Source organism: Lasiodiplodia theobromae (genome assembly GCF_012971845.1).
Source record: "Lasiodiplodia theobromae strain AM2As chromosome Unknown scaffold_32, whole genome shotgun sequence".
Taxonomy (NCBI): domain Eukaryota; kingdom Fungi; phylum Ascomycota; class Dothideomycetes; order Botryosphaeriales; family Botryosphaeriaceae; genus Lasiodiplodia; species Lasiodiplodia theobromae.
In genome coordinates, this window is record NW_023336511.1 from 291,028 (window position 1) to 315,614 (window position 24,587).

General features: G+C 55.9%; 7 protein-coding genes across 7 annotated transcripts; 3 read left to right on the forward strand and 4 right to left on the reverse strand.

Annotated features, from left to right (window-relative positions):
* Window positions 1–518: 518 nt before the first annotated feature.
* LTHEOB_9562 (Peptidase A1) lies at window positions 519–2,045 on the forward strand (the record flags this gene model as incomplete). Its single annotated transcript, XM_035519163.1, has 1 exon — window positions 519–2,045. One exon carries the CDS (start codon window positions 519–521, stop codon window positions 2,043–2,045), a length of 1,527 nt encoding a protein of 508 aa, XP_035368789.1.
* Window positions 2,046–3,440: 1,395 nt separating this feature from the next.
* Window positions 3,441–5,054, reverse strand: LTHEOB_9563 (Pectate lyase; the record flags this gene model as incomplete). The annotated part of the gene is made up of 2 exons (XM_035519164.1): window positions 3,441–4,547; window positions 4,614–5,054. 2 exons carry the CDS (start codon window positions 5,052–5,054, stop codon window positions 3,441–3,443), a joined length of 1,548 nt encoding a protein of 515 aa, XP_035368790.1.
* A 1,105-nt stretch (window positions 5,055–6,159) lies between these two features.
* LTHEOB_9564 (uncharacterized protein) lies at window positions 6,160–6,996 on the reverse strand (the record flags this gene model as incomplete). Its single annotated transcript, XM_035519165.1, has 1 exon — window positions 6,160–6,996. The coding sequence occupies one exon, from the start codon at window positions 6,994–6,996 to the stop codon at window positions 6,160–6,162; it is 837 nt and encodes a 278-aa protein (XP_035368791.1).
* A 712-nt stretch (window positions 6,997–7,708) lies between these two features.
* LTHEOB_9565 (Ubiquitin homeostasis protein lub1) lies at window positions 7,709–10,487 on the reverse strand (the record flags this gene model as incomplete). The annotated part of the gene is made up of 3 exons (XM_035519166.1): window positions 7,709–9,741; window positions 9,829–10,180; window positions 10,404–10,487. The coding sequence occupies 3 exons, from the start codon at window positions 10,485–10,487 to the stop codon at window positions 7,709–7,711; spliced, it is 2,469 nt and encodes an 822-aa protein (XP_035368792.1).
* A 4,916-nt stretch (window positions 10,488–15,403) lies between these two features.
* Window positions 15,404–16,639, forward strand: LTHEOB_9566 (Extracellular aldonolactonase protein; the record flags this gene model as incomplete). The annotated part of the gene is made up of 2 exons (XM_035519167.1): window positions 15,404–16,249; window positions 16,304–16,639. 2 exons carry the CDS (start codon window positions 15,404–15,406, stop codon window positions 16,637–16,639), a joined length of 1,182 nt encoding a protein of 393 aa, XP_035368793.1.
* A 465-nt stretch (window positions 16,640–17,104) lies between these two features.
* On the forward strand, window positions 17,105–20,565 carry LTHEOB_9567 (Peptidase M20; the record flags this gene model as incomplete). The annotated part of the gene is made up of 7 exons (XM_035519168.1): window positions 17,105–17,277; window positions 17,496–17,777; window positions 17,838–18,430; window positions 18,484–18,631; window positions 19,005–19,588; window positions 19,752–19,803; window positions 19,899–20,565. 7 exons carry the CDS (start codon window positions 17,105–17,107, stop codon window positions 20,563–20,565), a joined length of 2,499 nt encoding a protein of 832 aa, XP_035368794.1.
* Window positions 20,566–20,941: 376 nt separating this feature from the next.
* LTHEOB_9568 (Heterokaryon incompatibility protein) lies at window positions 20,942–23,565 on the reverse strand (the record flags this gene model as incomplete). Its single annotated transcript, XM_035519169.1, has 2 exons — window positions 20,942–23,049; window positions 23,100–23,565. 2 exons carry the CDS (start codon window positions 23,563–23,565, stop codon window positions 20,942–20,944), a joined length of 2,574 nt encoding a protein of 857 aa, XP_035368795.1.
* Window positions 23,566–24,587: the final 1,022 nt, after the last annotated feature.

Genomic DNA, 24,587 nt, shown 5'->3' on the forward strand with positions numbered 1-24,587 from the left:
CCTTGTCCCGTGACATCATCCATGTGTGGCGTATCAGAATACTGCGATCTCTCCGCCTTCCCCATGGCTATTACCCTGATAGGAAACGCTTCCGCTGTCACCTATCTTTTCCACTGATGCCCGCGCGGCCCGCGAGGCATTGGCCAGAGCACGTCTTAGCGCTCCACAGCCCAGCTTACCGCAAACGGAAATCCATGTCTGCATCCGGCCATGCATACTCCCTTCCTTCCCCATTTCCAGCTTTCCCACCACCATGGCACTATTGCATGGCAGAGAGCGGTTCAACGTGGAGGAAACGGTGTGCCAATCCCAAACCGCTTCTGGGCGTGGCGAACCCTGACTGACGCAGAATTCCACTACTGTGAGTCTGGATTTTGCGAAGTTTGTATGCTCCAACACGCAGTTGCAAATTGTATAAGACGGCCGGTCAATCCTCCAGAAAATCAGCATCCAACTCACCATCCTCTCCACTCCTCTACAACACTCTACTCCACTCCACTCCACATTCAGCAATCACCATGCATTCAACCACCGCTCTCATCGCAGCCCTGGCTGCTGTTTCCCTGCCTCAATCTCAGGCAAAGCCCATTGAGGCCCGCCAGCTCGGCGGTCTCGGTGCTGCTATCGGCGGCACTGTCGACTCTGCTGCTGGCAGCGGCAATACCGGCGGCACTGTTGGCAGCATTCTCGACACTACTGTCAGCGGCACTACCGACTCGACCGTCGACACTCTCAACAACGCTGTCGGCGCGGTGCAGGGATTCACTCTCCAGCAGGAGGAGTATGGCAAGCGCCTCAAGAACGGTCCCATCGCCCTTGGCAACTTGTACAAGAAGTTCGACGTCGACATGCCCGATGATGTCTACGACGCTTTCGATGTTGCAACTCAGTCGCAGCCTCCCAATGAGCTGAACAAGAGAGCCGCCGCCGCCACCTCATCCGTGAAGACGTCGACCTTGAGCTCCTCGGTGAAGCCCACCTCGAGCTCCATCGCAACCACGTCCTCTAAAGTCTCGAGCACCACCGTCGCCATTGCCACCAAGCCCAAGCCCACTGGAGGATCTGCCACCGCTACCCCAGTCAACCAGTTCGACACTGCCTACATGATCGCCATCAAGGTCGGCGGCAACACCGTCTACGTTGACCTCGACACCGGCTCTTCGGACCTCTGGGTCTTCTCCAACCAGCAGCCCAGCGCCCAAACGCAGAAGCACAACATCTACTCTCCCTCTCCGAGCAAGCTCATGCAGGGCTACTCCTGGAACGTCACCTACCTCGACGGCAGCACCGCCGCCGGCAACGTCTACAACGACACCGTCACCCTCGGCAACATGAACTTCACCGGCCAGGCCGTCGAGGCCGCCCAGTACGCCTCCGACGCCTTCGTCGCTGCTTCCTACGACGGCATGCTCGGCCTCGCCTTCGACTCGCTCAACACCGTCAAGCCCAAGCAGCAGCGCACCCTCTTCAACAGCATCGCCAGCCAGCTCCCCAAGCCCCTTTTCACCTCCCTCCTCAAGCACAACGCTCCGGGCTCCTACGATTTTGGCTATGTGGATACGACCAAGTACACGGGCGCCATCACCTATGCCAACGTCAGCACCGCCAACGGCTGGTGGCAGTTCACTTCGCAGGGCTACAGCGTTGGCAGCGGCGCCGCCGTCTCGCAGGCTGTTAGCGCCGTCGTCGACACCGGCACTACCCTCATGGTCATGCCCTCCAACATTGTCAACGCCTACTACGCCAAGGTCGCTGGTGCCGGCTACTCTTCTGCCTACGGTGCCTGGGTCTACCCTTGCGCCTCGTCGATGCCCAACTTCAACCTGATTGTCAACGGCGCCGCCCAGACCATCCCCGGCAACCTGATGACCTACGGCCCCATCGACTACAACGGCAACTGCTACGGCGGCCTCCAGGCCAACGACAACATCGGCGTCGCCATCCTTGGCACCATCTTCATCAAGAGCCAGTATGTCATCTACGACCAGAGCACCAACCCGCCCCGCGTCGGCTTCGCCAAGCAGGCCGGCCTCAGCTATAACTAAGCGCCCTGTCGATTCTTTTCCTATTCTCTTTGTATTATGACGAACTCTACGACACTCTCTCGGAGCGCGAATGGCGCTGCCGCTAATCTTGTATACCCCCACTAGTCCTAAGGACTGACGATCTTTTTGGGATGAGCGTTGCATTCTGCATCGGAGTTAAGACCTGGCTAGATTTTCTAGAGCATTCTGTTTTCTCTAGCATACTTTCTTCTTCACCTGTATACTATTATAGCATTAAGCGTTACCTGAATCAATCTTGCATACCACAAACAATGGTTCCAATTGCTCCAGTGACTATGCATGACATCTGCAGCTCCCCCGCCATCCCTTTTGTTTGGACTGACTTTTCAACAAACTTTCTACATTTCATAGAATTACCAGTCTGACCCAGCAAAGAAAAAAAGAGCAAACTATAAACCGATCAGTCAACCATTCGGGCGTTATTTTGGGTTTAAAAAGAAAAAGAAAAAGAACTTCGAGGTCATCAAGTCTGTTAAGATGCAGGCGGGGATAGGCTACCTGTTGTAGTACAATTAAATTTCACTGTTAAGTCACGTTCAAGTCACATCATTATCAAGGGATAGTAGAGATCCACTACTATTCAATGAATCTCCCGTGACACTAAAGTCAACTGGAAGTTGTGATGCGGAGAAGCTAGCTCCTCAACAGGCACGCAACTTGCAACCCGCCCTTGAATAACGAGCTACATCGTGGGTATTGGAATCCATTGAGTTGCGTTCTTCCATAATTCAACATGAAACGACCGCCAAGTTAGTAGTGTCTTCCTGAGTACGATTGCACATGTCACGCTTCCGCAACCAAGATCTTCTTCTATATTGGGGTGTATGTACCTAGGTGTCTGGACCTTCTGCGCCTCTACTTTCTCCCGCACTATCGGAATCCGGGCGAAGCCTCATACCGACAATCGACGATTCAAAACGAGTAATTGAAACCGGCAACTTCTGTTTCCGGGTTCGACGTTCTTCCGCATTGGAAAGTACACGGCGGAAAATCTATTAAGCAGCCACAAGAGGAGGCGTTCCACGGAGATTCCTCCGTTGGCTGAAAGACGGCTGAAAAGCAATCAGGTAGCTTTCCCGGGAGAAAGGAAAGTTTTAGTGCAACCGACCCGGTCCCAAGGATCCGCTTCCAAAAAGGATGAACAGAGAGTGTGTGACACAAAACGGTAGGCGTGTGCCAGGAAACGAGCTAGCAAAGGCCCAGCAGAAGGGTCGCCACCTTGACCACGTTGCTGGCCCCCCTCCCTTTCTTCCAGCAACACGGTTTTTTCTTTTCTCAGCCAAGCTTCACCTGCACCACACTAGTCGTCATTCCAATCACTTTTTCCATTATTTAGGTAGCGTTACGAATCATTTTACCGTCCACCCCCTGCCCTTACGGCGTCGCCCTTCCCACCTGCCCCGCATTCTTCCTCACGTACGCCTCAACCTCCGCACCGTCTGCCCCAAACGCAACCGGCACCTCCTGGGCCTCGAAGCCCTCGCAGCCCGTCACGAAGCCGCCCTCGACGAACTCACCGTCATCGTCCTTTCCCCGCACGTACGCCCACGTGTTTTCAGCGTTGCGCTGCAGGTCGATCGGGGCGCCGTTGAAGGTGCTCTTGATCTTCAGGCCATCAAGAGAGGAAGAAGAGTTACCGCTGCTGATGTCGGCAGGCGAGCAGAGCGTCGCAGGTAGGTTAGGAGTGGACAGGTCGGAGAAGGAGAAGATGCGCGACGAGTCCTGCGCGCCGTACGTGCCGGACTGGACGAAGGCATTGGCGGCGGCGAGGACGGTCGAGGCGTTGTACACGCCAAGGTTGTACTGGAAGTTGGGCTTGTACGTCTCGTTGGCCGCAGCAGCAGCACCGGCAGCGGTGGTGTTCGACGACGCAGAAACGCTGTCGTCGTCGAACAGCGGCTCCTGCTCGGCGTAGTTCTCGAACAGGTTGCCGACAATGTAGAAGGTGCCGAAGCGCATCAGCGGGTTGCGGCTCATGCTGTTGCTGAAGTGGTTGCCGAAGACGGTGAAGTGCATCTTGCCCAAGTCTCGGGGCCCTTCCTTCTCGCCGCCGCCCCACAGCAGCGACTTGTGGTGGTTGGCGACGACGTTGTGCGAGAAGGTCACGTTGTCGGTGCCGTCCTCGGCGTCGAACAGGCCGTCGTAGCGGTCCACCTTCCACCCCCACAGGAAGTCGTCGGGCGCCACGGCCGTGGGCCCGTCCTCAAAGACGTTGCCGTCGAACCACACCGTGTGCGACGACACCATCGACACGGCGTCGTACCGCGCGTTCCAGCTGCTCGGGTACGTCTCGGGCGACGGGAAGCAGTCGCGCGGCGATGAGATGCGGATGTTGCGCATGATGATGTTGGACCGCGTGTTGAAGTTCAGGTTGACGCCGTGCAGGTACGCTGAGGAATCCCAGCCGATGAGCGTCAGGTTGCCTGCCGCGTCGATGGATTCATACGACTTTTGCACGTTTTGCACTTGGCTGCGCCAGCCCTGACAGAAAAGAGTAATGTTAGCAAAAACAAGTCACGCTTCTCCCATCCTCACCCGATTACTAACATTCTGACGCGTGATGAGGTCAAGCAGCTCGGTGGCATTCTGGCCGTCGAATTGTTGGCCCGCGTCGGCGGCGGCTTTGATCTGGTCGGTGTAGGTGTCGTTCATGCCCATGATGTAGAGCGTGAAGTTGAACTTGGGGTTGTTGCTGTCATCAATATAGAACTGGCAGTCGCCCGTCGTCGTCTCATTGATCTCGTTGCCATTGATTTCGCCCTTGACATAGACGGTGCGCGGCGTTTCCATTTTCAGGACGGTGCGCAGATCAGGCATGTTGTCGACCAGGTACGTGTTGTTCGGCGTGGGCGTGCCGCCACCAGTAGCGGCTGCTCCAAAGCCGAAGGGCTTGCGGTCAGGCAGCTCTGGCGCCGGGCCATTGTAGGGCTGCAAAGCGTAGGAAAGAGAGGAAAATGCCGCGAGGGCGAGGGAAAGACTGGACACCATGGTGGTGTTGAGAAAGAGCGAGAGACTGAAAAGTGGTTGCCGGCAGAAGGAACGTAGTGATATTAAGTGACGGGCCGCTCAAACATGTTTATGAGCGAGTTTGACAGGAGAAACATGGGTGGGGTTTCAGGCGGCCGGGGTAATCTACCTGCGGAGAGTTCGCAGGCGAGCAGTCGATCATCACCCGCACTCCAGAATTCATCAAAGCCCGGAGAAACTGAGCTTCTGCATCTGGCGGTCCGCAATCCCTGTGAACTGTGCTTCCATGGCCAAGCTCTTGGGCCAGATGTTGTCGCTGGGAGATGACTGTAAGCGAGGTGTGCTGCCAGAGCAAGTTGGTGGTGTTGACGATCTGCTTCGTTTGTTTCAGCCATGACCCGAACCCTTCGTTTTTCCGTCCACTGATGCCCTTTCTCCACCTTCGCTTCGCAAAACAGCTCAATCGAGCCACCCATGTCGTTCGTTTCTGGAACCCTGGCCCGGATTTTGCTGCGATTCGGGACCGATCCTCAGCTGCACAGGGCTGAATTCAGCCACAGCATCATGCAGTCTATCTGCACATCATCCATCCACACTCTTTCACTCCACTACTATTTAATTCCACATCAGCCCCTAGCCACAAGCCGACAGTTCAGCCAACCGACATCGAATTCAGATTCAGCCCCACCACTTTACGAAAGTCTCGGTAACGCAACCGTCTTCTTAAAAATCCCAGAAGGTGTTCCAGCATGGCGGATTACGTCATGTTCTCAACAAGCCTCCAAGCGGCATAGTATGATCGTTTAATACACCCATGAATGGCTATACGACCTGGCGCCTTGGGCACGACGGTCCTCAATGTTTTCGGTGTTTCGAAAGCGCATCCAGCGTAGTTGACCAAAATATCTTGACGGCAAGTAGCAATATTACTGGCATGAACTTGTGGTGCAAGCGTATCCTTGTACGGCGGTGATGCTCTTCAGCGACCTTGAAAAGTAGTGGAGAGGAGCGATTCCATCGTATAGCTGCGCGTGGAGGAGTATTTCTACTCTGAAGACAATAAGAAGATTAACACAAAACAGTGGTAAACCAAAAACCCATGTAAGACAGCCCCCGGAAATATCAATCAATCATCCCCCATGACCGAGTCTTCCCTCGTTCTCTGGTCACCGCCAACATTCTCCTCCTCATCCTCATCCTCATCCATGTCATCATCACCATCATCATTTTCTTCTTCCATAACCCCAACACCCTGTTCACGGAACCACTCAACCTCAGGATACCGTTGAAAGTGGTCCTTAAACAAGACATTTCTCCCACGCCCATCCCCCGGCACCAACGGCATCAAAAACGGCCTCGCCTGCTCCGCCATCACGCCATCATCCTTCCACCAAACCCGCGTCCCGCGCGCAGCCGCCGCCGCCGCCGCCGGCTCTCGCTGCGGCGTCTGCCTCCTCCTCGCGATGCCGGCCGTCCTGACGCGAGACTCCGCGGCCAACGACCGCCGCTGCTGCTCCCGGCTTCTCTCACTAGTACTACTCCCGGCTCCGTGACGTTTCGGCCACGGCTGCCGCTGCCAATGTTCTCCGCGGATGGCGGTGGCGGTGGCGGCGGCGAGGCTGGTGGTATGCCGCCCCATTTGCCGCTCCATCTCCCGCTCCCGCTCATACTTCCAACGTTGCCACCTCCTTTCCATGAACGTGCGCGAGACGATTCCGTACGTCGGTCGGGGTGAGAGAGGCGGCAGCGGCACCGGCACCGGCACCGGCAACAACGACTCCGGCAGCGGCGGCGGCGGTGGCGGCGAAGGGTTGATGTCGAGGCCGCCGAAGGAGCGCTCGAGGGTGGAGACGGTGCTGCTGCTGCTGCCGGAGTCCCCGGCCGGCGCCGCCGTGGTCGGGTTGAAACGGCGCGAAGAGGGGCTGTCTACCGGGAAGGTGCCTCTTTCCGAGGGAGAGGCCATTTTTTGGAATCGTCTTTCTTTTTATTATGCTTCGTTGGTTCAGAGTGCTGGCTCGATACTGATTGCTGATGCGAGCAAGTGGTATTCCCGCAAGTTATGTTGGATAAGGGGGATCGACGGCTGCCTTCAGTCGTGTTCCGAAAGTGAACTCGAGAGATTGTGGTCAAATACTTTGTCGTTGCCCTAAATGACACGAGAGGATTGTGTTGAACTTATACATACAAGCCCGTCGTGCAAAAGTGGAATATGTGGTTCGCAGTCGGAAGTGCGATGTCACGATGTGAACCACGGTGCGCCCCTTCACTTTGTTGCGGAACCAGGGTTGCACTTACTGCGCATACCTATCCAACACAAACAGCAGGCACGTACTATGAGCTTAGCTCCAGATATTTTTAGTGTTGAGTGAGCCCCACCCAAACATCATCACAGGCAGATCATAAGACTATAAGTAACATTATAATACAGTATTTTTTTTTCTACGTTTTCTGCTGCCTATATCTTATACCAGTTCCTGTGTTGCCTCTCTCTGTTTGAGAAGCGCAAATGTTTGAAATACCCTTTGCATCAATCTGAGAAGCAAAGTCTGTAAACCCCTGTTGAAAGGAAAATAACACGAATCATGAGAACAGAGGCAATTGCTCACCCGAGCTTTCAGCAAATCAGGATATCCTCCGGGAAGTGCCATCGCCAGGACTGCCATTAAGCCATATCATTAAAACCTCCGTGTGTAGAAAGGGGAATTCGCATAGCCCTGGCCAGACTGGCTGCCACGCATTCCCTGCTGAAATCGCATAGCAGACTCATCGTGCTGCTCCTCGAACACAGTGAACTTGGGTAGGCTAAAGTTGGACTGGTATCTAGGATCACGGCCGATGCGCCGGGGTGTCTCTCCGCAATCCTCTCCGAAGAAACTCTTACCTCCAGCAGGGCTTCGATCCATAGCCCACTCGGGAGGGGGCGCAAAGCGTGCGAAGTAGTCCGGAGCTTTGGTAGGCTCACCGGGGACACGCACGTATGACGCAAGGCTCTCGTACAGAGGAACCAATAGGCGATCGGTGACCTGATAGTCGTCCTTGTTGGAGCCTGAAACGGCAGGGTTGATGAGTGTCTTCATGAAATCGTCGTGACGCTGGGTACGCAGTCCGGATTTCCACCATTCATCCAGCTCATCGGCGCGTGACTTGCGAGTCGAGCGATGCGCCGTAGGATTGTTCTGAGTAGGCACATCGTCCTGGAAGAAAGGCCCCCCGAAGTTCTGCGGAGTGGGACTTCCAAAGCCAAAGGAGTTGTGGACGTTCGAATGGCGGTTTTCGTAGTAGCCAGGCTCCGGATCACTCGTGCGCAAGGCGGTACGCGAAACCTGCAATTCCGAAGATGTGGGCTTTTCGTGCAGACCCAGCTGAGAAGTGGCCTCCATATCCTTGCTCACTGAACTGGAACGCTGAAGTCCACGAAGGTCCTGGGGTGGGTGCAGTGTAGGAACATGTTCGTTACCAATGCGGTTGAGGTAGTCAAGCATACGCGCACGGCTCTCATTCGTCTGGTCCAGTTGTTGAGCTTGGTGAACATCCAGGGGGTTAGTTTGAATTTTCGCCAACGGACCCATAGACGTGGCCGGTCCGGAAGAAGTGACGCTGGCACCAGGGCCAATTCCTGGAACAGGGGGTCCACGGTCTGAAGCGACCCTGGATGCAAACTGTGTCATCTCTGACAAGGGAGTCTCGTCCGTCTTAGACTGAGAATCATCTGCACGATCAGGGCGGTCGGTAGGTGCGAAGCTCTGACGCATCTTTTCGGCACGCGTACGCTCTTGCTCGGCAAAGAAGGCCTTACGGTCACCGCCATCGACGCTTGGAATTAGCCCGCCGCGCAGCGAGCTGTTTATGTCAGACGGGAAGCGGAAGGCAAAGTCCATTTTGCCTGGGTCGCGCAGCATCGTGTGCTCCCGAATGCCGCCGGACCAGGGAGTAGAAGACAACTCGGTCTTTGGTGAGATCTGTGAATCGGTAGCGAACGGGTCATCGGCCGGAGCACCGAGGCCTTGAGGAGCAGCAGGTCCACGAGTGGCAATAGGTCGAGGCACTGCGGCAGGATGGTCTCGTAAGGTGAGTGAGGCCAGAGTCGGGAATCGATCCTCATTGAGAGAGCCAGAAACGGTTGACAAGGAGTCGTATCGAGCCGCTTCGGATGTTGTGGGCCGAGGGTTGAGTGCTGGTCGCTGCTGAAGAGCACCGGCCGGCTGCTTGGATGATAGAGGAGACACGACGGCTGCCGGATGGATTTCATGGAAGCGATGGTAGCCTTTGGCAAGCTTAGTGAAGTAAGCCAGGGATACATCGCGTCGTTTCGGTAAGCCTGAGAACTCAAGGTAATTGTCATGCGTGACAGGACCGCCGATAAGCTTGCGGGCACATGAATACAGGCCGATCTCCATCCACTCAAAGTCGGTGGCGGACCAGAGGTGAGCACTGACGTCCCGGTTGGGATGCTGAATAAACCTGAGTTCGCCGTTCTGCTTTCCCGGATTGGAGCGCAACCAGACAGGTTCGGCAAGCCTGTGGCCAAATTCTTCCAGCACCTCATCTTTTCCCTCTCTGGCATTCGAGCCCGCCATGTCAACTGGAGGTCCGAGCGGAGCGCGAATGGGTGCCAGAATGTGAGAACTTCTCGCGACTGAGCCGGTCTCTACTTCGTCTTGGGAAGTCTCCTCTTCGGCCGGAGCCGGGCTTGCGGATGCATCTGATGCTAGGCAGCGTTAGTACAAACATGCTGATAGTCAGGTGACGTTCGACGCAGGTAGAGGAGTGGAGGTGAAGAATGACGCCGACTTACTCTCGTTCTCTGCCAGATCAAGTGGCTTCCAGATAGACTTGGTCTTCGCCTTTGGCTTGAGCTTCATGAGACCAGCAGGCGAATGGGTAGGTCGGACGGCGAAAGGTTCGTTCTTCTTAGAGCCGCCGGTGCGCGCCATGTCTGCGAAGGTGTGGCCAGGCGCAACGACGGAGCTGGAAGAGGTATCTCGCGTAAGAGTGGTGCGAAGGCTGGTGATGTCACTTTCCGAGCCCGTGCGGCGGAAAGAGGGAGAGGAAAGGTCTGCGGTCGAGGCGTTGCTGAGGTAGGAATGGGTGTTGCGAGGTGGACGGCGCTCGTCCTCGCGGCGGATGACCTGGATGTGGGCGAAGGACTGTGCGGGATTCTGCCTGCGATTGCGACCACCGCGGCCTATCGGGGAACCTGGGTTAACTAAAGGCGCAGCTCCGCGAGTTGAGGTGACGCCGGCGACAAAGAAGATCTACTCACGGCGACGACGAGTGCCGCCGTTCCCTGCCTGCTGGCCTTGCGACGCCAGGTTGAAGGAGAGAAGACAGCAGCGGGAGACGACGGCAGCTGGGGTTTCTGTTTCAAACCTGAGACTTTCGGAGCGGTGGCAAGCTGCGTGTAGCCTTGATGGTGCGGGTGTCGCGGGTAGGAAAGACAAACGCGGGAGTCATGCACTGCAAGCTCGCGGTTGCCATATCCCACGCATGAGGAAGGCGCGCCTTGGTGCCACCCACCGCAGGACGGTCACAGTTGCGCGTGCCCAAGCACCGTACAAACGTCTGCGCAAGACAGCCTACTACACCGTGCATCGCTCCGCGACGTTGGTCCTACCAATGAATCTCTCAATGCACCAGCGGGTGCCTGCAGTAGTGGATCCACTGCGATATGCATGAGACGGCGGCTTGAATACACCGCCACCAAGTTCCAGATATTGTGAATCAGCATTCTCAATCGCCAGGAGAACAAAGAAGAAAGAGCACATCCAAGACTCATGACAAGTGAGCCCTACTTGATTGTCAGTCAGCAAATTGTCTGAACCTGCCTGGAAGGGGTGCTTGCCGCATTTGAACTGAACCTGTTACCATCTGATTCTGTTGCGCAAAATGCTTGGCCCGCATCGACATGGATATTTTAAGGCTAAAACACGCAAGGAAAGTGTCCGATTAAAATCCATCGCAGCAGAATAAACGCGCCGTTTGACGCTTTCTGACGGTCAAGGCGTCATACGGGCGGTGACCGTCGTGCAACCATCCGTTCATCCCCGGCAGTAGGGAACTGTGGCATCAGGCCATGGCAAGGGCATATGTATGATTTGGGGACAAACGTTGCCAGAGAGCTTGTCATGTTCGACATGTCAATGTTCGATGACGTTGAGTCAAAGTTTTCAATGGTGCAACCTTCTTTGTGCTCCGGCTAAGTACCCGGAAAGGTAATCTTCTGGAAGCTTGCCGCTCCAACGTCTTGTGTAACGAAAAATTCTGAGCAATCACTGTGGGTGGTCTAGCCAATTTTCACTATGCATTACCCAAATTGAAAACCGGGCCTCTAGCTCTATCTACCTTGATAGTTGCAAAATCTAAATGTGATGATACTTGGCCGTCACCATCCCCCGCTCGAAATCATCGCTGGGCAAGGAATAGACGCCAAGATAAGGATGATGGTACCGCGGGCATTTGGAATTTCTCCCACGCTTGCTTCCAAGACCATGACCCAGAATTGCGCCATACCCATCCTCGATTCTACTATAAGAAAACCAGGCGATGTGTAGTCTTTATCCAGAAACATGACACTGCCGTTCAGCTGCTGCCCCCGCTGGATATATTCTTTAGTCTGTGAGACCGTCAGAGGCTAATTGAAGAAGTCATGCTCACTGACAGCATCATGGTGTCATGGAGACATGCGGGAGGTGTAATAGAAGGCTACTGCATAGATTTGGAGCCGTAGGACTGGTCAGGGTTTGATTCCTGTTCCGGAGATCCGAGCTTCCTGTGCGCCTGTATGAGGGAATCCTTCGCGGTAGCTGACGAAGAGCTGAGCCATGCTGTATCGATGGGCAGTCCGTCCTGTGAGGGACTGGATCCTGCTAGTTGAAATTGATCTTCCTTTGCTTCATATATCTAGCGCTGTCTTTTCCAAACGCTTTCTTCTTCTTGTCCACCTTTGCCGGGTCGGTAAGTGTTGTGGACGGTCGGCGATTCGTTATCCTCATAAGTCCACCCGTGCTGGCTAGCGTGGACTGAAAGTGCTTCTTCAATGGCGTCTCCGGAGAGCTCAAAGGCGTGATTACCTTGGGTTTACCGTTCTTGAAATGCATACGGCATTTTGGCTTGTGTCTACACGCATGGTGAGGCCGACGGCCATTGTGACATTGCTTCCGATCCTGATTCTCACTGCCGGGTTCGATGGTATGATGGGCAGGGTTTATGCAGCGCCAGTTGCCGCAAAGATGTGATAAATGCCACCCTTCAAAAATCCAGCCGTATAGCTGTTCTGGACTCATATTTCCCTTGACAATCATCCACAATGTACCAATTTGTGCCCGTAGATGCCTACCTTGCCTTCTGAACGGGAAGCGGCGGTCTCTCCAATAGAAACACCTTGTAATCGTTTGCATCTTTTCTTCGGCCTCTGATATCTCGCATATCCAGCAAGATTCCTTGCTTCCATTTTCAGGGATCGCACGGGCAATTATTTCCTCCTGCTCGTGTCGCAGCCTTTCCTTGTCTTCGCTGGGCATATCCAACGCACTTTGCTTCATGACACAAAGTGGAATTTTCGTTGAGAAGCCATCGGTATCATAAGGCGTATCAGTAGAGTCCTGGGAAGAAGTGAGCAAAGCTGAATCCCCTGTCTCCAGGTGGAAATTTGAGTTGATGAGCCACTCTCTGGCGCTGTGGAGCAAAGCGTTCCTTCTTGGGTGCAGCTCTGTTGCCTGTTCTTCCACTGGATTAAAGCATCCTTGATATTGGCTGTTGAAACTGGATATGTCTCGCTCAGATGAGGCTGATGACTGCGAGCTAAAATTTCTCGCTGAAGAGGTCGAGTTCTGGGATTGTGATACTTGACTTATGTCTGAACTGTTCTGGCTTGACCCGTAATTAGCTGTAGCGGCCTCTGATTGGACCTCACTAAGTCGATGGAATTCCTTTTTTCTTTGATCCTTCAGCTTCTGAATTCTTTGACTTAGCGTGTGGTGGCGGATATCCAACGCAACATCGCTCTCTCCAGGTTCATGAGAAGCACCCACACAGGGACTTGTCTCGTGAAAGGCGTATTTGATGCTCAGCGAGGAGCGGGGCCTTCCTACGCTGGTATAATCGTCTTGATATTTTTCAAAAGCAGCCAACTCCTTCTCAATTTTCCTCACCTGTGCGTCAATGTCATACAGATTCATCGGCGGTGGCTTCTCCTGGAAGGAGTTGGAGAAATCTTCAGTGTTGTCCATCGTGTAGGTGAGGGAATCAGATAGAAATTTGGCTAGCGTGATGAGACTGGATCTTCCGATCTCTGTCGTGATTACTTCACGTATGTCAGACGTGAGAAGCCATACTAGCGATAGCGGATGAAAGTGAGTGCTTGTATGTTGAAGTTGTCAGGTAGATGGTTCAGCCAGTAGTGGCAAACTCATTGAGTGAGACAGGGCTGTGGCTTACAGAGTAAGAAATATGTATGTCAAGCGAATGGAGGTGTCCGTAGGTAATGTTGTTATCATGCAGCAGGGATGGCGATTGAAGAGTCCAGAAACTGTAAAGAGACAGTCAAAGCTAAGAGCCCTCAACTAAGGTTGGCGGGTTGGTGCTTCCTGTAGGCCAAGACCCTGTCAGACGCTGTCTCCAAGACCTGATTCATAGAGAGCTTAGAAGTCGAAGCTGAGAAACCGAAATGGGAAGGTACACAATCGATACAAGCATCTGCAACGGAATCATCGGTTGTTTGAACTCCGAGGGCTAGGTGTAAGGATACACTCCAGTGTGTGCGTATGCCGTAGTTAACTTACCTTTCTAGTCCACCATCTCACTAAGACTTTCTCGCATAATTTCGAACAGATATTCCAATAGCCTAGCGGTCTGTCGATCGAATCTCACATCCTCCTCTCCCACGCCACACGCCCAACGTACACGATACACTTGTTTGCTCAGCAAATGCCGGGGAAAAGACATCCAATGTCAACGCTAAGAATAAGAAACAATGCATCAATTGCCGACGCTGAAAAACGAACTACTCTACCGACAACCATACACGGGCAGCGACAATACGGGGTGGTCTGATTAGACCAAGACTCATGCGCCATTTGGCGCGAACCCGGCTTCCTGAAAGCATCTGTGCGGCTGATTGATATTTGGCCTCGAAAAGGTGGGCGCACTATCTGCTGTGCACGTCCCAGAGCAATGGCCATGTCGTCTGCTGAAATATTGCATCGGCGGGGCGCACACGAGCCATCATGGAGCGTGATCGCGGGGATGATCCAGTTCGTGGCGAGTGTACGATGGGTGACTGCACAAAAATTCCTCGCCTCGAATAGTCCGTCATCTATGCTTGGTCCGCTGCTCAATTTGTTGATGCGAACTGGCACAGGAATGAGCAGCATTCCATGGGAGACGGACTTCGTGACCGACGGAGGCACATCCCGCGTCACGCGAGGAAGGAACCATGGTCGGAAGCCGCGGGGGAAAAAAGCATTGGGCAACGGGCCAGATATACGTTTGGAGAAAAGGCGGAGACGGCGGAACCGCGGACCGAATTTTCGTCACTGACGAGAGACGTCGGATGGGAAGTCTCCAGATCCGGTTCGGTTACGGCAAACGTTAAGTGCATGGGCTCATGCCATGGCGGCATGAGCCGATGGACGGGCAAGCTGGCGAGTTTGTTGTGCACGTTGGATGATGGGCTGAGCGCTGACGCAGCTGACAAGGTCGGAGATGCAGACTGAGTGGTCGCGGCGAGGAATACATATGTATGAAGCTGCGTGGGTGGGCGGCAAACCAGGCGCTCTCGAGTGCGGGAGGCGATGGCAGTGGCGCTGGGCGAAACAGCCGGGGAAAGTTTGTGGATGAAACAGCGCGCCGCCTCTCGCACAGCCCTCCGCAATCTGCAAGCCCCCAGCCATGCCACCCCGCGCCATCACCACCCAATTGTTTCGTCTTAACGGCCTTGCCCATTGTGCCGGCAGCCAACGGCGCGCCGACGAGCCGCCTGTGTGACATGCAGGTAAGCCGCCTGGTGCCAGGCCGCGACTGGCTCAGCGCTCACCACTGCCCGGCTAAAGACGTGTCATGCGGACTCCGGTGCCCTGGCGATCCTTTCCTCAGCGCGCCAGCCAAGTAGCCAGCCTTGAATCGCGCCCAAGCCCTCCCGGTCCGCCAGGCGATGCTTCCATGATAAGTTTAAGACCGCCCCATTTGACGTCGGTCCTTGCCGTCATTTTCCCACTCCGTTGCGACGTCGGTCCCTCTTTTTGCTCCCAAATCGCGTTCTACGCCGGCCCGTGGAGACCGCTTCTTGAGCTTTCCCATCACGCGTTGCTATAAAGCCCTGGTCCCCCGTTGTCAAACTTCATTCGCATAAAAGTTTCCGTTCAACTGCCATCATGGTCAACATTCCTCTCGTCCTCTCCGCCTCTGCGGCCGGCTGCTCCGCCACGAACTTGTTCGTCACCTCCTACGGCGGCACTCTGACTACTGTCAGCCTCGACAACGCCGAGGATGGTTCTTACTCGCTCAACACGGCTTATTCGAGCACTGGCTGCGGCTCCAGTCCGTCCTGGCTGACTTTGGATTCGGAGCGCGGCATTCTCTACTGCCTGGACGAGGGTCTCACTAGCACCAATGGCACCATCAACTCCCTGCTGGTTGGCGAAGATGGTGGGCTCACCCTCGTGAGCTCCCAGCAGGCAATCTCCGGCCCCGTCAGCAGTGTTCTCTACGGCAGCGCCAGCGCGCGTCATCTCGCCGTAGCTCACTATTCTGGCAGTGCTGTCTCCACTTGGGGGGCTCCGAAGAATGCCTCCCTCATTCCTGGAGAGAGGTTCCCTTTCACTCTGGACGAGCCTGGCGCCGTTCCTGATCGCCAGGATGCGCCGCATGAGCATGAGGCTATTTTGGACCCGACTGGAAAATTCATCATTGTTCCGGACCTTGGCGCCGATTTGGTGCGCGTCTTCAGCTATGACAGTGCCGGCGCTCTGACAGAGGAGAAGTCTCTCGAGACTGAGGCCGGCCTCGGCCCGCGCCACGCTGCTTTCTGGACGGGCAACTCGTACCACGGCAACTCCACTTTCTTCTACCTGGTTGGCGAGCTCGACAACTCTTTGACCACCTACAGCGTCGCCTACCCTCCTGCAGGCGGCATCTCCTTTACGGAAGTTTCCAAGACGACCACTTTCGGTGATGCTCCGGAACCGGAGGGAGCGGCTGCCGCTGAGATCGAGGTTTCGGTACGTTTGAGAACGCTCAGATAGGAGAAAGAAATGCTAACTAACAGCAACCAGCCCGATAACAAATTCTTGGTCGTCTCGAACCGCAACGACTCGTCGTTCGAGATCTCGAGCGCTTACAATGGTACCAAGCAGTACTCGGACTCCTTGTCCACCTTCTCAATCCAGCCTAACGGCTCGCTCGTGTTTGAGCACCTTGCCCCGGCCGGTGGCTCTTTCCCCCGTCACTTCTCGCTCAACGGCGACGGAGATTTGATTGCGGTGGCGCTGCAGTATGACAGCAAGCTGGTGATCAAGAAGCGCGACCTTCAGACCGGTGTCATCGGAGACGAGATCGCCACCATCTCGATCCCTGGCAATTTGACTGCCGTGGTCTGGGATGAGTGTTAATGCTTTTGCCGCTTTTGGCAATCGGAGTTTGGGATTCCTTTTGAGTAGACGTATTGGAGGACTACGGGTGGAGCCACGGCCCAGGCGACTTCGCTCCAAAAATTTAGATGATTTTCAAGACCATTGAATGAACCCACGTGCAGGATCCAAACGTGTTGAATATTGGCGATTCTTGGTAATGGCATTGGCAAGGGTCCACAGGGTGCGGCTGTAAGCAGGGAATTCGATCAAAAATCTCGAAGGTCCCACAAACGCTTCACACGCAGACATCAGTCATCAACATTGGCCTGGATGGATTGAGGTATCTGCTTGGCGATATCGGCGGGACCAGGCACACCGTAATGGCAGAATCGCGTGCACGCGTCTTGGCGCGCATCAGTGGGGCGCGTCCGCCGACTGCGTCACTGTAGAGCCTCGGCCAACCTTCCAGCAGCCCACTTCTTCACCCCAAACGCCGTCGACGACATGCAGGCGTTCGCCCCGCCCGCGGCCGGCCTCGCAAGGTGCCTGCGCAGCTCAACGCCGCGTTGGACTCACCCGCTCGTCTTTGCTCGCCAACCTGAGTGCGTGGGACAACGCCGGCGCCTCCAGACATCCACCGCATCGTCGCGGACCCCAGACTTTGCCTTTGCATTCGAGTACGTCACAAGCACCCACAATTGGCTGGGGGAGGAGAAAATGCGGCCGAACATGCGGAAAGGTACACAAAGGAGCTATGGCTGTCAGCACGCAGTTGCGGAGTTGCCCCGCTTCCCCGACCGACACCTTGACGTCCTGCAGCCGGCTTCCTTCAACCCCGCACAATGCTGTTATTCCAGATACTAGAAGGCTCCCATGACGGCTAACAGGGTCACAGCATCGATGGCGTCCTTCTCCGCAGCTCTGACCCGATCCCAGGCGCATCCAACGCGCTCACCTACCTCCAGGCCCAACGCATCCCCTTCATCCTGCTCACCAACGGCGGCGGCAAGCATGAGTCCGAACGCGTGGCCGAGCTGAGCGAGAAGCTGTCGGTGCCTCTTTCCACTTCCAACTTCCTACAGAGCCATACCCCGTTCGCAGCCATGGACCAATACAAGGAAAAGACAGTACTCGTGTGTGGTGGAGACGGCGCCAAATGTCGGGACGTGGCTGAGAAGTATGCTACCACACATTCAACCAGATTCTAAAGGTTGCAGGGTGGCTAAGAAGGATATAGGTACGGCTACAAGAGCGTTGTCACGCCCGGTGACATTTACGCTGCGTACCCGGAGATCTGGCCATTCTCTAAGAACTTTCTCGACTACTACCGCTCCTTCGCACGCCCTCTTCCCCGTCCCATCGACGCTGCGAACCCGGACGCCTCGCTTAAGATTGATGCCGTGTTCGTGTACAACGATCCGCGCGACTGGGGCCTCGATGCTACAATAATCATGGACGTATTGCTCTCACAACAGGGAATCATGGGCACCATCTCGTCCAAGAACGGCGACAAGAGCTTGCCGAACAGGGGATACCTGCAGGATGGTCAGCCGCCGCTGTACTACAGCAACCCGGACTTGTGGTGGGCGGCGAAGTACCACTTGTCGCGCCTTGGCCAAGGTGGTTTTAGGGAAGCGCTGGAGGGAATCTGGACCGCTGTGACGGGTGGCGAGAGGCACGGCGTGGAGCTAAAGAAGACGGTCTTCGGAAAGCCGTTCCGCCCGACGTATGAGTTTGCGGAGACCTTGCTGAACAAGTACCGGGAGGAGATGTTCACGGGAACCAAGCTGGAGCCGCTAAAGCGGGTGTACATGGTCGGAGATAACCCAGGTTTGTGTTCTACAGTATAGGTCGCTTGAGAGAAATGGCTAACTTCTCCGCAGAGTCGGATATTCGCGGCGCGAACATGTACGATAGCCCTCTTGGAACAGACTGGAAGTCTGTTCTTGTCCAAACGGGCGTCTACAAAGAAGGAACGGAGCCCGCTTGGAAGCCTAGGACTATCGTTAAGGATGTGTATGAGGCGGTCAGGTATGCAGTAGAAGATTCTAAGTGGGAGAGATCCTAAATACATTACCTTCAAGAGCAGCATTCACAAGGCGCTAGATCTGGGAAGCCAATAGATTATCCAGTCTCCTCGATTACAATGGGACAAGTGAGCGTGGGAATAGGAACCTGATCACAATATCCCGACTCTTTCGTCATGCAGGATGGACCTTTGATCATCGGCTTGTGACCCCCGCAGCCGGAATGCCCCACCTACGTCTGACGATTTGACTCATTGACTTGGCAATCCTTCCTTACATCAGCATCTCTTTCTCTTCTCTTTCGACTCAATCTTCTTCTCTGATCTGTATAAATACTTTCTGGTTTCCAATTGACAGCGGTTAACAGTTGTCTCCAGCAAAAAAATGTCCAAAATCAGCCAAATAATCACGGCCCACCGGCCGGCGCTCGAGCCGTACGAGGCGCTCTACAAGCACCTCCACCAAACGCCGGAGTTGTCGTTCCAAGAGCGCGAGACGGCGGCCAAGATGCGCGAGCACCTGTCGGCGCTGTTCGCGCGCTTCCCGCAGCTGGCGACGGCCATCCACAGCGACATTGGCGGCTCGCACGGCCTGGCCGCCACCATCCGCAACAAGACGGATGGCCCCGTCGTGCTGCTGCGCGCCGACATGGACGGGCTGCCGGTGCGCGAGCAGACGGGCCTGCCGTACGCGAGCACCAAGACGATGCGCGCGCTCGACGGGTCGGGCGACAAGCCCGTCATGCACGCGTGCGGCCACGACGCGCATATGACGTCGTTGCTGGCGGCGGCGGAGCTGTTGTGCAGTGCCGCGGCCGAGTGGGAGGGCACGGTCGTGCTGTGCTTTCAGCCGGCGGAGGAGCTGGGGAAGGGCGCGCAGGCGATGGTGGAGGGCGGCTTGTACGATAGGGTGCCCGTGCCGGATGTGGTTGTGGGTGGGCATATTACGTCTCTGAAGGCTGGTAAGTTTGGGTCTTTTTTTTTTTTTTTTTGGTTGGGGTTCAGGGAATGTTGCAGGGGATGCAGAGGTAGTGGTTGCTGGTGGTGGTGTTGCTGGTGGTGGTGTTGCTGGAAGGAGAGGTTGTGGTTGAGCGGGGGAAAGCTGACCGTGCCGTTTTCGTATAGGGACAATTGGCACGCGGCGTGGAACGGTAGCTTCGGCGGCAGACTCGTACAAGTATGGCTGCTCCCATCCCCTTCCTGAATCATCTTGCTTCCCTACGGGTGAAACGTGAAAGCGAGCAATATTGATGTGATTAACTTCTCCAACAGCCTCACCATCCACGGCCGAAGCGGGCACGCCTCGCAACCGCACCGCACCTGCGACCCGATCGTGACGGCGGCACACACCATCACGCGGCTGCAGACCATCACCGCGCGCGAGATCGACCCGCAGGACGCAGCGGTGGTGTCGGTCGGCTACGTGCGCGCGGGCGACGCCGTCAACATCATCCCGGGCACGGCCGACCTGGGCCTCGACGTGCGCAGCTTCACGCCCGCCACCCGCGCTCGCGTGCTTGCCGCCATCCGCCGCATCATCGACGCCGAGAGCGCGGCCGCCGGCGCCCCGGCCCCTCCCGACCTCGTCGAGACGCGGACGTTCCCGCTCTTGGTCAACGACGAGGCGGAGACGGCGAAGGTCGAGGAGGTGTTCAAGGCGCATTTCGGTGCTGATTACGACGCCGATGCGCGGAGGTTGGGCTTCAGTGAGGACTGTGGCATTTTGGCGACGAGCGTGGGGAAGCCTGGCGTGTTCTTCTCGTACGGCGGGACGGATCCGGAGCTGTGGGATAGGTTGGAGAGGGAGGGTGGGGAGGAGAGGGTTTTGGAGGGCGTGCCGGTTAATCATTCGGCTTTTTTCGCGCCTAAATTGGAAGCGTTGAGGTATGGCATTGATGGGTATGCGGGAGGTGCTTTGGCCTTTTTGGTCAACGCGTGATTTGAGAAGTGGTTGAAGTTGTCAAAAGAGGGTTCAAGGAATGTGTGTCATGGCCCTCCCCTTCGTGGAATATGGTCGATCATACAGTCATTGTATTGAAGCTAAAGGGAAAAAAACATAGGGTCATAATACAGCGTACCCCTTTTCTCGAGCCGCGCTGTGTTTTGCGTCTCGAAGAGGTGGTATAAAAGTGCGGCTATAGAAATATAAGGTCGCCTATAATGCTGTCAACCAAGGTTCAGCTTACATGGGGATTGAATCCAAGAACAGGGACGACGAAAAGACAACGCCTACTGGAGTCTTGCTGCCGGTGCCGCGAAAAGCTCCATATGTGCCTTTCTTTTGGCGCATGTCGTTTGCTGTACATTTTGCGTCTTCACACCAGCAGCACAGACTTATCCGGCAGTGCCAGGAAATTCTGGTACAGTTCCTCCGCACTCCCCTTCCCAACCGCCGCCTTCTCAACAGCAGCAACGGCGCCCCCAACACCTCTCCACCCTCCACCAACTCCGTCCGTTATCCCCGCATACTCGCATGCAAATACGCCCACTCTCTGCCACGAGTCCTTGACCCTCGACGTATACGCCCTCTCCAACACCAGCCCCTCAACCACCCTCGCATCCCTCCTCCCCTTCACCGCCGTCGGATCCAACTTGTACGCCACCAGCGCAAGGAAAACCAACTCCCCAAACGCCCCACCGTCATCATCGTCGTCGTCACCATACCCGCCTCCACCCCCAGCCGCGTAATCGCCCCCCTCATCCACATCCATCTCTATCCGCAGCTCCGTCCGCCTCCTCCCCTCGACGTGCACGAAATCCCGCCTGCCGCCGCCCGACTCTCCGGAGGCCCTCCGCCCGCCCAGCCGCTCGATGCCGACCGCGTGCCGCCAGAACGAGCGGTCCACCTTGCCGCGAACCTGCAGCACCGCGCTCGGCTTCTTCTTCTCCGCCGCCTTGCCCGTCCACGACGTCCGCACGGGGACGGCTTGGGCCGTCATCGGCGCGATGGTGGCGCGGTAGTCGCAGATGCTGCCGCTCGAACTTGCCAGCCATGCTGCTGCGCCGGTACTGCTGCTGCTGCTGCTGTTGCTACTGCTGGTGCTGGTGGTGCTGTCGCTGCCCGGGTAGACGATCGACGTGTTGTCGAGGCTCGCCCATGACCAGGTTGGTGCGATGACGGCGTCGGTGTCGCGGAGGGGGTTGGTGCGGGCTGTGCGGGCGCGGCGCCAGAGGAGTTGGTGGTGAGTGGATAGCGGCGTGGTTGTTGTGGAGGAAGAGGGCGTGGTGGGGTTTGTTAGCAATATCCCGGTCTCGGCTAGGCAGGATGATGGTGGTGATGGCGATGATGGCGCTGGAGACTGGCTGGAGGGGGAGGGAAGAGGTGAGGGCGAAGGGGAGGAAGACGCTTCAAGCAAGGACTGGAATAGCTTTGCTAACCCGGCCAGGGCGAACAGCTTGTCCGTCCGCTTTGCCAGGGAAAGAGTAGTGTAGTGTGCGACGATGGCCGTCCACTGTGCATGGATCATGGTAAGCAAGGCATTGGGTTCGTCATCCAGCGCCGGGATCTTGTCGTCATGCGGCGCCTGCACTGCTAGCGCGGCGTGCTGCCGGCTGCGGTGAAGGAGCGAAGCGAGCGAGAGCTTCGCATCCGTGAGCGGCGTCACCCACGACGGACGGTACGAGGAGCTGGAAAGCTGACACGCGGTCCGCGGCACGCTGCATCCTTCCCAGGTGAAGCTGTGCCCGCAGTCCCAGTACAGGCGCTTCCGGGTAAAGTGCAGGGTGCGCGGCGCGAGGAGGCGTTCTTGCATTGCCCAGGCGCGCGAGTTAAGCGCCGCGGCGGCGAACTCGTCGCCGAAAGGGGCGCACGCGGAGAGCTCGATCAGCTTCGCCGCCTGCGAGTTCGCGTCCCGCAGATAGAGCCGCCACGGCGGCTGGAGACGGGGGTTCTGCTCGAGGTACAGCCCGCCGGTCGTGTTCCGCGCCCCTGCAGCCGCAATGTTGCAGTACGAGTTGGCGTAAATCTGATCCATTTGGGATACTTCAGACTCCCAGTCTTGTGGGGAGTCTTGGATGATGCATAGGCTGTCGATCCATAGGTACCGGACCTGCAAATGCCGTGCGACTTCGACGGCTTCGAGGAATGTCCTTGGGAGATTGGTTATGCCGGTACGCGCGGCGGCGTAATTTGCTTGCAGCAATCGAGCCGGTCCTTCCCTCTTGGTTGGGCCCCAGCAATGGCTCAACGTCACGTAGCGGCAAGGAGCCGAACACTCCTGGGATTCTAGCAGGCGAACGTACGGGTCCTTGAGAGAGCCTACGTCCAGTAATCTCGTAGGGATGTAGCCAGAAGAGCTTTTGAGGGAACGACATATCGAATGCTGGCCATCACATTCACCAAGCCAAGACTTGATCTGCGGGATCCTCTCCGCGAGGCCGATGGCGGAGGGGACGGAGTTGCGCTCAATGTGCGAGCGTTTGCCTGCGATTTTGTTAATCGATTCTCTGGTTGAAGGGCCTGAAGGAGCCTACAATCAGAAACCTGGAAATCGAGGTTATACGTTGGGCGGTCCGAGACAAAGGATGGTGGTGCATTCCGGTTCAGCGGGTAAGGAAGGGACCAAATCAACCCTTTGCCCGGATCATATGATTCACCTAACCACTCCAGTCGAATCTCCAGTCGGGTGCGATATACGGAATACGTTGAGAAAGGTGCGCCTGGGACGATGGCCTCCAGTATTTCGGCCGGGAAGCATTCGGCTTTCCACGGTATCTTGCCGTAAAGGTAGCTACAGATCAGGCAGGATCCATCAGCCGCTTTGAAGAAGCTCCCGGCGCTTTGGTGGTGGACGGAAGCTTTCGAGGTCGAGTCGGACGCAGCGAGGCTGAGCACCTCCTCGCACCTATCGCAGAGGTCCTTCGAACCCGCCGGAGTCTGCTCCAGATACCACGAGCTGGTGTCCTCGTCAAAGGACAGCGGGGAATCCTGCCGATACATACTCTCAGCGCGGAAAAAGCAAGGACAGGGAGAAGATGAATCCAGAGAGGAAGCTTGCGCCTGCAACGCCATCGATGTAGGTAATCGATAGTCTCGGCCTTTCTCTCGTCAGCTGAGTTCCACTTTAGTGTTGGCCGCTGTCCCCACTGCACCAGCAGCCACTCCCCACTTGCGTTGGCAGCGATCCCTGTTGCGGACGAACAGCCTCGGGTAATGACAACGCGGGAGGACGGGATCTGCCAACGATCATGCTGCACGACATCCTGCCATTTACTCTCTCGGCAAGTGATACAACCTCTGCTGCTTTAGACGCCCTTATCTGACTTCAGGCCACCCAAAAGATGGCTCCCACGTGACGAATGCTCAAACACCTCAAGGTGGGGGCGGCCATGGCGGGGTTGTCGGCGGCAAGCGCGTTATTCGCCACCTCCTCGCCTCAATATTGCGCTAATCCAGAACCTTCATCAATCTATTCTTAGCATCCGGCTTTCATGTGCTCCAGGGTCCGAGCGAGCTGGGTTATCGTATGCTTCTGCATTGCATGAGGCTCTAATAAGCAATCGGATAGAGTTGTGTAGGTTAAGATGCATGGGATTGGTCATATACGCTTAAGCTTATAACCGAGGTAACAACCATAAGCAAGCCAGGCAATAAGGCCTAATTAATCAACGAATGAGCTCACAGTCCATCAAAATCCTATCTCGCTAATCTGAGTGTACCACTTGTTATCATTAGCCATCTCCCCCGTGCACACTGCCTAGATGTGGTATTTAAATTAGGTAAAATACGCCCCGGTATGCTAGCTTTTGCTTGCGAACGTTGAAAGGTGTAAGAGGATCATATGCAAAGGTATCAGCAATCCTCTTCGTGATAAGGTGTAGGGCGAAGTGGCCTCTAAAAAAGAAAAACAGGATTGAAAGCTTCTAGGAGCTGGCAATCTCTGCAATCAATGAAAATTCTTCTAACAGCACAAGGACTGCCTTGCTTAAGAGAGAAAAGAAACACGATTAAAATGACATCCG